General features: G+C 44.7%; 3 protein-coding genes across 3 annotated transcripts in view; 1 reads left to right on the top strand and 2 right to left on the bottom strand.

Annotated features, from left to right (window-relative positions):
• Positions 1–807: 807 nt before the first annotated feature.
• On the bottom strand, positions 808–3,955 carry LOC139372917 (carbohydrate sulfotransferase 10-like). The gene is made up of 3 exons (XM_071112777.1): positions 3,726–3,955; positions 3,324–3,429; positions 808–3,015 (listed from the first exon to the last, which is right to left on the bottom strand). The coding sequence occupies exons 1-3, from the start codon at positions 3,940–3,942 to the stop codon at positions 2,457–2,459; spliced, it is 882 nt and encodes a 293-aa protein (XP_070968878.1). The 5' UTR covers positions 3,943–3,955; the 3' UTR covers positions 808–2,456.
• A 5,631-nt stretch (positions 3,956–9,586) lies between these two features.
• On the bottom strand, positions 9,587–11,775 carry LOC139372344 (large ribosomal subunit protein eL31-like). The gene is made up of 4 exons (XM_071112062.1): positions 11,227–11,775; positions 10,610–10,735; positions 9,883–9,995; positions 9,587–9,657 (listed from the first exon to the last, which is right to left on the bottom strand). The coding sequence occupies exons 1-4, from the start codon at positions 11,328–11,330 to the stop codon at positions 9,626–9,628; spliced, it is 375 nt and encodes a 124-aa protein (XP_070968163.1). The 5' UTR covers positions 11,331–11,775; the 3' UTR covers positions 9,587–9,625.
• Positions 11,776–12,043: 268 nt separating this feature from the next.
• The window catches only part of LOC139373934 (cilia- and flagella-associated protein 47-like), a 106,732-nt gene continuing 106,111 nt past the window's right edge, over positions 12,044–12,664 (top strand). The window contains exons 1-2 of the mRNA XM_071115019.1: positions 12,044–12,187; positions 12,416–12,570. Coding sequence (XP_070971120.1) covers positions 12,044–12,187; positions 12,416–12,570 — 299 coding nt within the window. The remainder of the gene's footprint in view (positions 12,188–12,415; positions 12,571–12,664) is intronic.

Here is a 12,664-nt window from a genome sequence, read left to right as displayed (position 1 = left end):
AGGAGCAAGCGTAATTAGCTTATCAGCCTGATAATACCAGTGATGGTGTAGACCTAAATCAGCATGTTTGTGCAACAGCATTTTATAAATTAGAGGTAAACGCAAAGCAAGAACATGTTAGCTATTTCATGTAGCTAAGAGAGAACACAATGTAGCCAAAGATTAATGGGCCCCCTAGGAAACACCTATCATCAACACTTTAGTTCCTACCTTGTCACAATAACTCCTCCCTGGCATTTTCATTCGTTGTCATGTCAAACATTGTATTAAAAGTGCCCACTATTATATAACTAGAATAGACATTCTATTTCCATGATTCCAACAGTTAGTTAAGTATTGTGCTCTAAATGCAAGTCAAATTGCAACATTTGGTTAAAAGTAAGGCCCAGATTGCTTGCCCATATCGTGCAGCCCTACGTGGCAGTGTAGAAATGATCTCAAATGCAGAAATTGATGAAAATTAGGACTTTTGGGGGGGTTGAAGTGAACGGTATAAAACAGAATGCAGAAAGACTCATTGAAATCACTCAGTATCTATGTGTTTCCACCCTAGGATCACGCACTACTCATTAAGCACATTTAGAACTTTTATTATTACAAATCATAAAATTAAGAAAATACCTTGCGATAATATTTTGCCCATATGGCCCAACCCTAGGTGTAATTGAATGAATTGTGGTGGTAGGTCTACTGCTAGAATGAGAATATCAGGTCTACTGCAGGGTTTAACTGACCTCACATGTAAAGAGAAAATAACTGAAAGCCTCATACATGTGTTGTGGTACAGAGAAGAGTGAAAAAGACCAGTTTTATATTTGACATGAAACCTTTATTATTCAGTAACCATCGCCTGTCCACCTAGTTCTGTCAATACCATGTGACTGACCATACCAAACATTGGTTGATTAAAAAAGGTCAACAGGAAACTGTCACTCACTTCTCTTCATGGACGCCATTGGACGGCGTCGTGTTTAGGATGAAGAATAAGACAATTCATGGAATTCAATTGTGAAATAACAGTTCTGAGGATGAGAAAGTGAAACCATTTTTTCCTTCTCCCAGGTACAGTGCCAATGTAGTCTAATGTACTGCCCTTACAGGTGGCAAACTGAGACAGAAGAGGAAGCGAGGCATCCCACTCCCTCACTTTATGGTTTATATACAGTCAAGGAACTAAGTAGACCAGACACAGCTGCTATGGCAATGGTGTCTACGGGAGAGCCACCCCTTAATAAGTAGAACGTAAACAGCCTGAGTAAGACATCTTCCTTCATCCACCTTCTTTGACATAAGTATTGGAATAGAAGAGGGTTGGCTGTATGCCTCCAATCCATATTGCCATGATCCCATATTATGTGTCTGGGCTGAATTTAACTGGATTAACCCTGAAGGACATCTATATATCTGTCTGTCTACTGTACTGGACGGGAACATGAGGTAAGACCCAGGGACTGTACACCCCATGACATAATACAGGCATAGTATTATCCACTGTAGTAGCTTCAGCCAATCAGCAGGAGTTACGCCAGTGAACCTTCCCCCTGTCACCTGAACACAGGCATTGCAGACACTGACTCCTCCCACTCAGCGCTTGTCAACCCTGAGGTCACAGAATCACACCATTTATATAGGTGCCGAGTCTTGAAGCTAGATGGAGTTGCTCTACTCTGTATGAGCGGTTAGACTGGAGGGAAGAGAGCTGGGACTCTGATATTGTTAACTGGTTAGTGTTTCACTACCATCTCTATAACCTCGCATTCAAACTGATTCTGCTACGTTTCAATGGTGTGCTCAGCATTCAGTCTGGTTTAACCAGGCTACTGTCTCCCAGACCCACTTCAGTGTTCGTCCATAATGCAGACCTGCTTTGTGTGGAAGTAGTGCAGAGGGTGGTACAATTTAGCACAGTATGTAACAGTAATCTCTGGTTTAAATAAAGTTATTATAATACAAAAAGCTTTGTTAAATAACATTGAAATGTGGCACTTAATTCATTGGTCGTATGGCGAATATAGCCATTAACCATGACCATAGTGAGTAACTCTCCATCAACTCGGTCCTCATGCCATTCATGGCCACCATGGTGACGGCTACCAGGAAGTAGAGGCATGTAGTACAGTCATCGCCCATGGTGACAGTTGCTAGGCAGAGGCAGGAAGTGTTGCTAGGTCGAGACAGGAATTACTGTCAGCCAGGTAGAGGAGTGACGGTCATCCTACAGCAGATCAGCACGTTATATCAGACCAACCTGTAGTCTCCATCCCTCCCTGGCTTGAACCCGGATGGTGGGGATCACTAGTCTCTACTATGGCTCCTAGTTAGAGCAGCCAGGCTAGGCGGCTAGCTAGCTACACCCTCCCTACCTCTGCAGTAAACCACACACTGATTAAGATGCATGTTAGATTAGAGAGACATATTATTGTTGCAAAACAGTCTTTCTTTAGTGTCGTCGTCATTCAGTTTAGCAGGAAGTCCGGGCTCGGGTAGCCGAAGAGGCTGAAGTCACCTTGGTACCGGCCGTAAAGCCGCCTGACGTCCCGCTTGCTGATGCCTGAGAAGTAGCGCTCCACCTTGGTCCGGTTGTAACGGGTGATCCCTGGGGGGATGGTGGGGTACGATACCAGACGCTCGATCCCGGCAGCTTTCAGGATGTAGGGGGCATCGCGTTCTAGAGTTTCGTGGTGCCCCACGACGCTGTACGTGATGTCACATGGGGCGCAGAGTTCCGCGTAAGTCACCCAGTGGATAACATGCTCCCCAAACTGACGGTCCATGCGGCGCCGCCCGGGCTCGTCGCCCAGGTAACGGATGAAGTCCTCGAAGCGCAGGCCCGTAGTCGCCTGGTTGTCGTCGTTGTCACGGTGACTCTTACGGTACTTGCGGATGATGGCGGGAGCGATGTCGTGCTTGTACCAGGGCTCGAAGCGCGGGTTCTTCACAAACTTGTCCTTGAAGGCGGAGATGAGGCGCTCGAACGGGTCTCTGACGATGAAGAACTTGAAGTATGTGGCTAACCTGGCGAGAGAAAACAAAAAGAATCAGAGCACCACAATGGAATACAGGGCCAAACAAGCCAGTAAAGGTGTTCAGCAAAACTTAACGTGAGCACAGCTCTATAACATGTAGCAGACATTCTTATCCAGACCGACATACAATTAGTGCATTAATCTTAAGATAGCAAGTGATTGGGTAGGTGTAAGCGATGGTAGCCTACATTACCATCTTATTACTTTATCCAATCTAACTCATTCAGATCTGTGATTACGTCAAGGAAGGAAGGAAGGTAGGATGCATTTCTGAAGTATTGAAGCAGGGCCTTAAACCTTTTAGTGATTTCTTTCTCCGTCAGAGAGGAGAGGCGGGGCAGTCCGTTCTTCTCATGGTCATGAACCAGGTTCTCTGGGATCTCCTCCACAGTGGAGAACTCTCCTGAGGGGCAAAAGGACAGAGAAGAACACTCTTTTTCCGTCCTTCACTGGGATCGAGGCTTCTACATCACTACAATTTACAGACAGATAAGCTTACGTTTTGAGTCAACTTTTACTCATCATCATCACTCACTGACACACCGTCACAGTCTTCCTTCCTCTCTCTCACTCCCTCCCTCACTGACTCTCTCCCTACCGTCCTCCCTCACTGACTCTCTCCCTACCGTCCTCCCTCACTGACTCTCTCCCTACCGTCCTCCCTCACTGACTCTCTCCCTACCGTCCTCCCTCACTCACCATTGAGAACGATGAGGACCTTCTTCCATTGAGTGTTGCCCACTTTGGGGGTCTGGCAGAAGAGGATCTTGTGCTTGTCGCACACAAAGATGCGGTCCAAGACAAACTTGTTGATTGAGGTGTGAGTGAGGTTCTTGAGGGAGTCGTTCTTACACACGGCTGACAGCAGCTCCCGACGCCTCGTCTCCACAGCGTTCCAGTCTGTTGGGTTGGCCATGGAGGGGCCTACTGAGGACTGACACACACACACACACACACACTTCAAGTAACTGATGATTCTGTTTCAAGGGCGAACACACACAAACAAAACACCTACCAGGTTTGATGACTTGGGAGCTCTTCTGTCTGATTTCTGAGCTGGCAGTGATTTGATGGTCTTAACTCCTGGTTGAGTCCAACTCTGCATATCAGTCTTCTCCCCATAGTCTGAAACACAAAACAGAAAGAGATCACAAGACAATTCCACAGGGGATAGACTAGACATTTAAATATAACAGCATAGCTGTTATGTAACTATAGCTACAACTCTAGCTGAACAATTACTGAAAGGTATAGATAGCTAGCATTGATGAGAAAAAACAATCAGGTTTCAGTCTGATAACTTACCATCCGTGGTTCTGGCGTTAAAATTGATAAACTTGTTGGCAAACACGAGGATGAGCAACACCCAGCCGCAAGCCCCGACGAGCAGCCAGTGGTGCCGCATCGTTATTTGCATCACCCGTGGGCCATCGAAGTAGCGACGGTACCTGCAGAAACAGCTGTTTAGCAATAGCAGGTAGTCTTTCTCGTCAGACTCTGCACAGATGAAAGGGGGAAACCTTACTATAATATTTGGACTAACTAACGTTAGCTAGTTGTCATAATCTTTGGACTCCACCGGCAGAGGAGTGGCACAGGGACAGTGAGGAGAGACTAGTTACTTAGCAGGCTACCTAGCTAGCTTAGCATCCATAGGCTACCATTTCAGCAGGCTGTAAAACTACATGACCATTTATGCCAATCACCAACTAACTATAGGCGTGGTCAAAACAACTGTCCCTACTGAAAGACAGGGCGAGATCAATTTAGCTCAGCTAGCTGGCTAACTTCAGTTAACGTTAGCTACTGTTAGCTTGTTGCTGTTTGCTAGCTAGCCATAATTCTGACCATTCCGAATAGTGTAGAAAGCTAGGCCTGCTCCTGAGTACGTTTGACTTGATCAGAAAAGTATCTGATAGCTAGTTTCCCATTGTACAACCCAAATGTGATGTCTTACCTGCTGTCTAATTGCAACTAATGCAATAGTAACGTTTCTTGTGATGTTCGCGTACCTGTCCCGTTATCCATGTTGTTGATGCATAACACAGACCAATTTCGCCCTCTAGCGTTCAAATGTTTACACCGCACAACATAAGACTGGACAAGACTACCCGAGAACTAGCTATGCAACTGGCCAGTGATATCATATGCTCCTGTATTTAAAAAATTAAATAAAAAACTCGACACAAAAAGTTGTGCATATGCTCACTGCAAATATAAAATGAGCTTAGGCTATGGGCTACCATCATACATGGCTTCATATGGCACACAATGCAACATTGACTATTCGCCCCAGTCACACCATGCTGCTGGTCATGTGTGTTTGGACAACCCTGTTGTACATCCAGATGCCAGTGGGAATAAGTACCAGTGTTGCACAACATACACACATATCAGGATAAGGCTTACCGCGTGAAATACTTATTTTTTTATTAAATACATACAATTCCTCGGTTACATGGCATCATGGGTATTATTGGCATTGTTTGCATAAATGACATTGCTGCTGTTGCTCTTGGTCTTCTTGAGGAACAGCTGGGCTTGGGTGTTTAGAAAAACACAACACTCAGCTAAGGTGAACCCCCCCCCAGCTCATCATTCCTTACAGCCAGTTGGATGTGCCAGGGAGGTTAAATCAAATGAAATTGTATTGGTCACATACACATATTTAGCAGATGTTATTGCGGGTGTAGTGAAATGCTTGTGTTCTTAGCTCCAACAGTGTAGTAGTATCTAACAATTCACAACAATACCCACACATCTAAAAGTCATTGAATGGAATTAAGAAATATATAAATATTAGGACAAGCAATGTCAGTGGCATTGACTATAATACAATAAGTATATACATATAAAATGAGTAAAACAGTATGTAAACAAAATGAAAGTGACCTATGATTCCATGCAGGATTGAGTAACTGGGTGGTAGCCAGCTAGAGACAGTGACTAAGATCAGGATAGAGTAACTAGGTGGTAGCCAGCTAGAGACAGTGACTAAGATCAGGGTAGAGTAACTGGGTGGTAGCCAGCTAGAGACAGTGACTAAGATCAGGATAGAGTAACTGGGTGGTAGCCAGCTAGAGACAGTGACTAAGATCAGGATAGAGTAACTGGGTGGTAGCCAGCTAGAGACAGTGACTAAGATCAGGATAGAGTAACTGGGTGGTAGCCAGCTAGAGACAGTGACTAAGATCAGGATAGAGTAACTGGGTGGTAGCCAGCTAGAGACAGTGACTAAGATCAGGATAGAGTAACTGGGTGGTAGCCAGCTAGAGACAGTGACTAAGATCAGGATAGAGTAACTGGGTGGTAGCCAGCTAGAGACAGTGACTAAGATCAGGATAGAGTAACTGGGTGGTAGCCAGCTAGAGACAGTGACTAAGATCAGGGTAGAGTAACTGGGTGGTAGCCAGCTAGAGACAGTGACTAAGATCAGGATAGAGTAACTGGGTGGTAGCCAGCTAGAGACAGTGACTAAGATCAGGATAGAGTAACTGGGTGGTAGCCAGCTAGAGACAGTGACTAAGATCAGGATAGAGTAACTGGGTGGTAGCCAGCTAGAGACAGTGACTAAGATCAGGATAGAGTAACTGGGTGGTAGCCAGCTAGAGACAGTGACTAAGATCAGGATAGAGTAACTGGGTGGTAGCCAGCTAGAGACAGTGACTAAGATCAGGATAGAGTAACTGGGTGGTAGCCAGCTAGAGACAGTGACTAAGATCAGGATAGAGTAACTGGGTGGTAGCCAGCTAGAGACAGTGACTAAGATCAGGATAGAGTAACTGGGTGGTAGCCAGCTAGAGACAGTGACTAAGATCAGGGTAGAGTAACTGGGTGGTAGCCAGCTAGAGACAGTGACTAAGATCAGGATAGAGTAACTGGGTGGTAGCCAGCTAGAGACAGTGACTAAGATCAGGATAGAGTAACTGGGTGGTAGCCGGCTAGAGACAGTGACTAAGATCAGGGTAGAGTAACTGGGTGGTAGCCAGCTAGAGACAGTGACTAAGATCAGGATAGAGTAACTGGGTGGTAGCCAGCTAGAGACAGTGACTAAGATCAGGGTAGAGTAACTGGGTGGTAGCCAGCTAGAGACAGTGACTAAGATCAGGATAGAGTAACTGGGTGGTAGCCAGCTAGAGACAGTGACTAAGATCAGGATAGAGTAACTGGGTGGTAGCCAGCTAGAGACAGTGACTAAGATCAGGATAGAGTAACTGGGTGGTAGCCAGCTAGAGACAGTGACTAAGATCAGGGTAGAGTAACTGGGTGGTAGCCAGCTAGAGACAGTGACTAAGATCAGGGTAGAGTACTGGGTGGTAGCCAGCTAGAGACAGTGACTAAGATCAGGATTGAGTAACTGGGTGGTAGCCAGCTAGAGACAGTGACTAAGATCAGGGTAGAGTAACTGGGTGGTAGCCGGCTAGAGACAGTGACTAAGATCAGGGTAGAGTAACTGGGTGGTAGCCAGCTAGAGACAGTGACTAAGATCAGGGTAGAGTAACTGGGTGGTAGCCAGCTAGAGACAGTGACTAAGATCAGGATAGAGTAACTGGGTGGTAGCAGTGACTAAGATCAGGGTAGAGTACTGGGTGGTACTAGAGACAGTGACTAAGATCAGGGTAGAGTACTGGGTGGTAGCCGGCTAGAGACAGTGACTAAGATCAGGGTAGAGTAACTGGGTGGTAGCCTGGGTGGTAGCCGGCTAGAGACAGTGACTAAGATCAGGGTAGAGTACTGGGTGGTAGCCGGCTAGAGACAGTGACTAAGATCAGGGTAGAGTAACTGGGTGGTAGCCAGCTAGAGACAGTGACTAAGATCAGGGTAGAGTACTGGGTGGTAGCCGGCTAGAGACAGTGACTAAGATCAGGGTAGAGTACTGGGTGGTAGCCGGCTAGAGACAGTGACTAAGATCAGGGTAGAGTGCTGGGTGGAGGTCATCTAGTGATGGCTATTTAACAGTCTGATGGCCTTGAGATAGAAGCTGTTTTTCAGTCTCTCCGTCCCAGCTTTGATGCACCTGTACTGACCTCGCCTTCTGGATGATAGCAGGATGAACAGACAGTGGCTCAGGTGGTTGATGTCCTTGATGATCTTTATGCCCTTCCTGTGACATTGGGTGCTGTAGGTGTCCTGGAGGGCAATCAGAATAGAGCATATAACTGTTGTGGCAGAGACGAGATGAGTGTCTGAAATTTGCACTCAAAAGGCACTCTCCAGCGGGCTATAGGCACTGGGATTAGGATTCAAGCATTTTGGGAAATGATGGGTAAACCCTCAAGAGACTATATTGGCTAACACAGATGGATAGGGATTCAATCACATCTAATAATATTTATTATATATAGTGCTTACCATCACAATGACAATCTCAAAGAACCTAATAAATAAATATATGTATTGGTTCTGGCAGTTCTTGGACAATGGTCTTCCACAGAGGATAAGGCGTTTGAGGAAGTTGAAAAAGGCAGTAGCTTGAGTCAATAGAAAAGGAAGGGAGAAGTGTGAGGTGTCTGTGCGTTTATAATGTCATGAATAGTTACATTTAGGCATCCAACCTCATTCAGACATGCAAGTCACAGACACGCTTCAAGTAGGCCTGTATTCATAACAGTTCATCTACTTGGTAGTGCAGGGATCATCACCTAGATTCAGCCTCAGGACCATTTTTTAGGGAGTGGGGATGGTTGGGGGGCTGGAACATAATTACTAATGATTTGTAGAGTGCAGATTGACTGCAAGAAGCCCAAACAGATGTTTGACTAAAACAATCATTTCAAACCTTGCTTACATTTCTATACGATCATGTATCTCCCTATTATGTGGGAATACTTGGGAACAGATGTGAAATTAAAATCACTTAGAGCGGACTTTCCACCCGACAAAAATATTATTCTGCTCAGAAAACTGTGGGGGCAAATAAAACCAGTGGGCCACAAGTTGGGGACCTGTTGTGGTGTTGTAGTGTTGTGGTGTTGTTGTGTTGTGGTGTTGTAATGTTGTAGTGTTGTGGTGTTGGTGTTGTTGTGGTGTTGTTGTGTTGTGGTGTTGTGGTATTGTAGTGTTGTGGTGGTGTTGTGGTGTTATGGTGTTGTGGTGTTGTAGTGTTGTGGTATTGTAGTGTTGTAGTGTTGTGGTGTTGTAGTGTTGTAGTGGTGTTGTGATGTTGTAGTGGTGTTATGGTGTTGTTGTGTTGTTGTGGTGTTGTAGTGTTGTAGTGGTGTTGTAGTGTTGTGGTGTTGTAGTGGTGTTGTGGTGTTGTGATGTTGTGGTGTTGTAGTGTTGTAGTGGTGTTATGGTGTTGTTGTGTTGTGGTGGTGTTGTAGTGTTGTGGTGTTGTGGTGTTGTTGTAGTGTGGTGGTGTTGTAGTGTTGTAGTGTTGTGGTGTTGTGGTGTTGTGGTGTTGTAGTGTTGTGGTGTTATGGTGTTGTAGTGTTGTGGTGTTGTAATGTTGTGGTGTTGTGGTGTTGTAGTGTTGTGGTGTTGTGGTGTTGTAGTGTTGTAGTGTTGTAGTGTTGTGGTGTTGTAGTGTTGTGGTGTATAATAAAGACATCAGACACAACTACTTCTATACATTTATTCTACAAGCGTTGAAGACAGATCTAATTCTCATCAACATTGACCGTCTGTAGACCTGTTGACAAAGGAAAGAAAAAGGTTTTAGCAACAGAGCGTGACAATAATAAACCTCTATCTTCATCATCCTAGGACAGAACAGATGATAAAACTAAATCTTTCATATTGGTGTATTAAGAACAGAACAGGGATATACAGTAACAGACTATCGTTGACGTTTCAGCCCAATAAATGACACTCTAGCAAACCTACGAAGGATCATTTGGTATTGACTACGCCTCACCTTTGTATGTTGTGACAGGGACATACGTGACGAGTGTGTACAGTTTGTTTGGGGAGTCTTCATCCTCATTGCGCTTCCTGGACAATCGTACCCTCATCCTGTATGGCACGTTCCTGTAAATAACACAGGTGAACATTAGTACTAAGCAGAATGAAAACATGCTTGTGCAACAAGTTGTAGTGCTATTTGTGTCAACAACCATAAGTGGTTGTATGGGCAGAGAAAGAGCTGTTACCAAACCCTTTCCTCAAGCACCCTCAGCTATTCCATGTTTTTGATATTTGAACACGTATTTGTTCCTGAGGAAGCACACCTGGGCCACATTCAGCTGCCAAACGTTCTCGAACGTGGCAGATAGAAATGCCATGAACAGAGCCGATATGATTCCTTATTCTACATGTCAGAGAGGCATGTTTGATCAACACACCCTATTTCTTTCTGAACGTTCCAAAACGTTTAATCCTGCTGAAAGCGCACCATTCAACTAATGGGCTTAGTGATTGTTTAACCAACTTAATATGGCTTGGGAAACACGAGTACAGTAATACCTGATTCATATGATAACACAATTCACTAGACACCAAATGGAAACAAACAGCAGAAATGGGGAGAAACCTCTGAACTTGTCCAATAGAAACCCCATGTTTACTGTTGCAAAACATTCTGCTAGTGTGCACTAATGAATACACCCGATTAATCTTAAAACAGGCGTCTCATTAGTCCTTACTTGACGCCTTTGGTCCACACAGCCTTGTTCAGGCGGGTGTCGATGCGTACATCAGGAGTTCCCATCTCCTTCATGGCGAACTTGCGGATCTCTTTGAGAGCGCGAGGAGCTCTCCTCTTGAAGCTCCTGTAGAGAGAAGGAACGTTCTGATCAAGACCAGCCGCGGGGGACTAACAAAAACTAGCCTACATCTTGAGGGACACCTGCCAATTTAGAGGAACAGCAGATTTGTCAACAGCCATGTGATGTCACACCATGCTCTGTGATGTAAATACTCCCATATGATGTCACACCATGCTCTGTGATGTAAATACTCCCATATGATGTCACACCATGCTCTGTGATGTAAATACTCCCATATGATGTCACACCATGCTCTGTGATGTAAACACTCCCATATGATGTCACACCATGCTCTGTGATGTAAATACTCCCATATGATGTCACACCATGCTCTGTGATGTAAATACTCCCATATGATGTCACACCAGACCATATCCTCTGGTACTGATGAAAAACGACTTCAGGTGCAAATGACACAAGTGTTTTGAGGACGCTGAGCCAACTTTGACCTGGCTTCTGTTGGTGAATTTGTCCATTTGCACCACAGTACTTACACTCCATGGATGCGCTTGTGGATGTTGACGGTGTATTCTCTGGTCACCACCTCATTGATGGCTGAACGCCCCTTCTTCTTCTCTCCCTTCTTGGTAGGAGCCATCTGAAAAGACAAACCGGGATGGTTCAAGTTAAGATTGTCCCATACAAAGTAAAACGCCAGAACTGCTAGGCTAACGTTAGCTAGCTAGCCAGGTACACTAACGTCCAAAACAGGAAAACATCCCTGCTCCAGCGAAACAAAAATGGCTCATGAAAATGGCTAAATGTAACCATTAATTGGACTGCCTGTAGTTAGCTGGCAAAAGTATATGTTATGTCTGGTAGCTAGCCAGCTAGCATGTTACGGAGCCTGTGGTGTTCACGGTAACTAAAGTTCTGAATGTTTTTGTTAACTAAATGAATGCACAATGCATCACAAACTCAAATCCGATTGACAATGAGGTACACAGCTTTGGATGTGGACAATGAAAATATGTGTTTTATGCATAAATACTGCAGGATGGAGTTAGATTGTACGAGGATTATCAATCAGACAAACTCACTTTGGTGGGGAACTGTTGAAAAGGAAGGACCGGAAATAGATCCGGCTGAATGTTGTCCGTTGAAAACAAGTACCTATGACAATGTTCCTACGTCTTGTTGCCATGGTAACCATGCACGCTACACTGTATCGGTATGTGGTTAGCTTTATACATTGAAACATTGCTAGTGCAGAAAAGGAAGCCTATTTCATTGATAACTTAGGACCAAAACCTGAACTGGGATAAGCCGTCGAATTTTGCTATTAGTCTCTCAACTTTTAGCTATAACAATATGACAACGAATTATGTTAGAATTAATCCCCCGGTTGTTGAGTTTACCGACGTAAAAGCAGGGAAGGTTTACAAGACCACTGTCACGGTGACCAACACTGGAATTACCTCGAAAAGAATGAGACTGCTTGAACCCACATCAAAGGTGAAATCCTTTCTGCAGTGCTGCCTGTCAGCTGTCTTTGTGTGTAATACGTTAGTAAAGTTCAGAGCAACGTGTGCTTAGTTTTCATTGCGCTTTTGTCCTATTCTAACTAATAAACTCATTTTGATTGATGCAATACATTATTATACACTTTTGTTACTTCCACCCTTCATATTGCCCTGCCCCTCTCTTCTTTAATTGTATCAACCCGTTGTCCTACCACTCAAGCTGTTCAAATTCAGGGTGACAAACACAGAAACCCCCATTGCTGCTGGATTGTCCCTGAGTGGCACTCTAGAGTTCAGGCCTGAGAAAGATGAGGATGTCTGTGACCGTCTGCTCCTTGTCCTGGAAGACAAAGCCATGGAGATCCCCCTCTTAGCGTAAGTAGAGTCATATATACACCTGCTATGACATCACTCATTCATGTAGTTGCTTTCTCGGGTTCCAACAGACATGTGCCTAGGCATTAGCGGG

This window comes from Oncorhynchus clarkii, chromosome 18 (genome assembly GCF_045791955.1).
Source record: "Oncorhynchus clarkii lewisi isolate Uvic-CL-2024 chromosome 18, UVic_Ocla_1.0, whole genome shotgun sequence".
Classification (NCBI taxonomy): Eukaryota; Metazoa; Chordata; class Actinopteri; order Salmoniformes; family Salmonidae; genus Oncorhynchus; species Oncorhynchus clarkii.
Note: the sequence above shows the minus strand (reverse complement) of the source record. Positions and strands in the feature narration are given on the sequence as shown.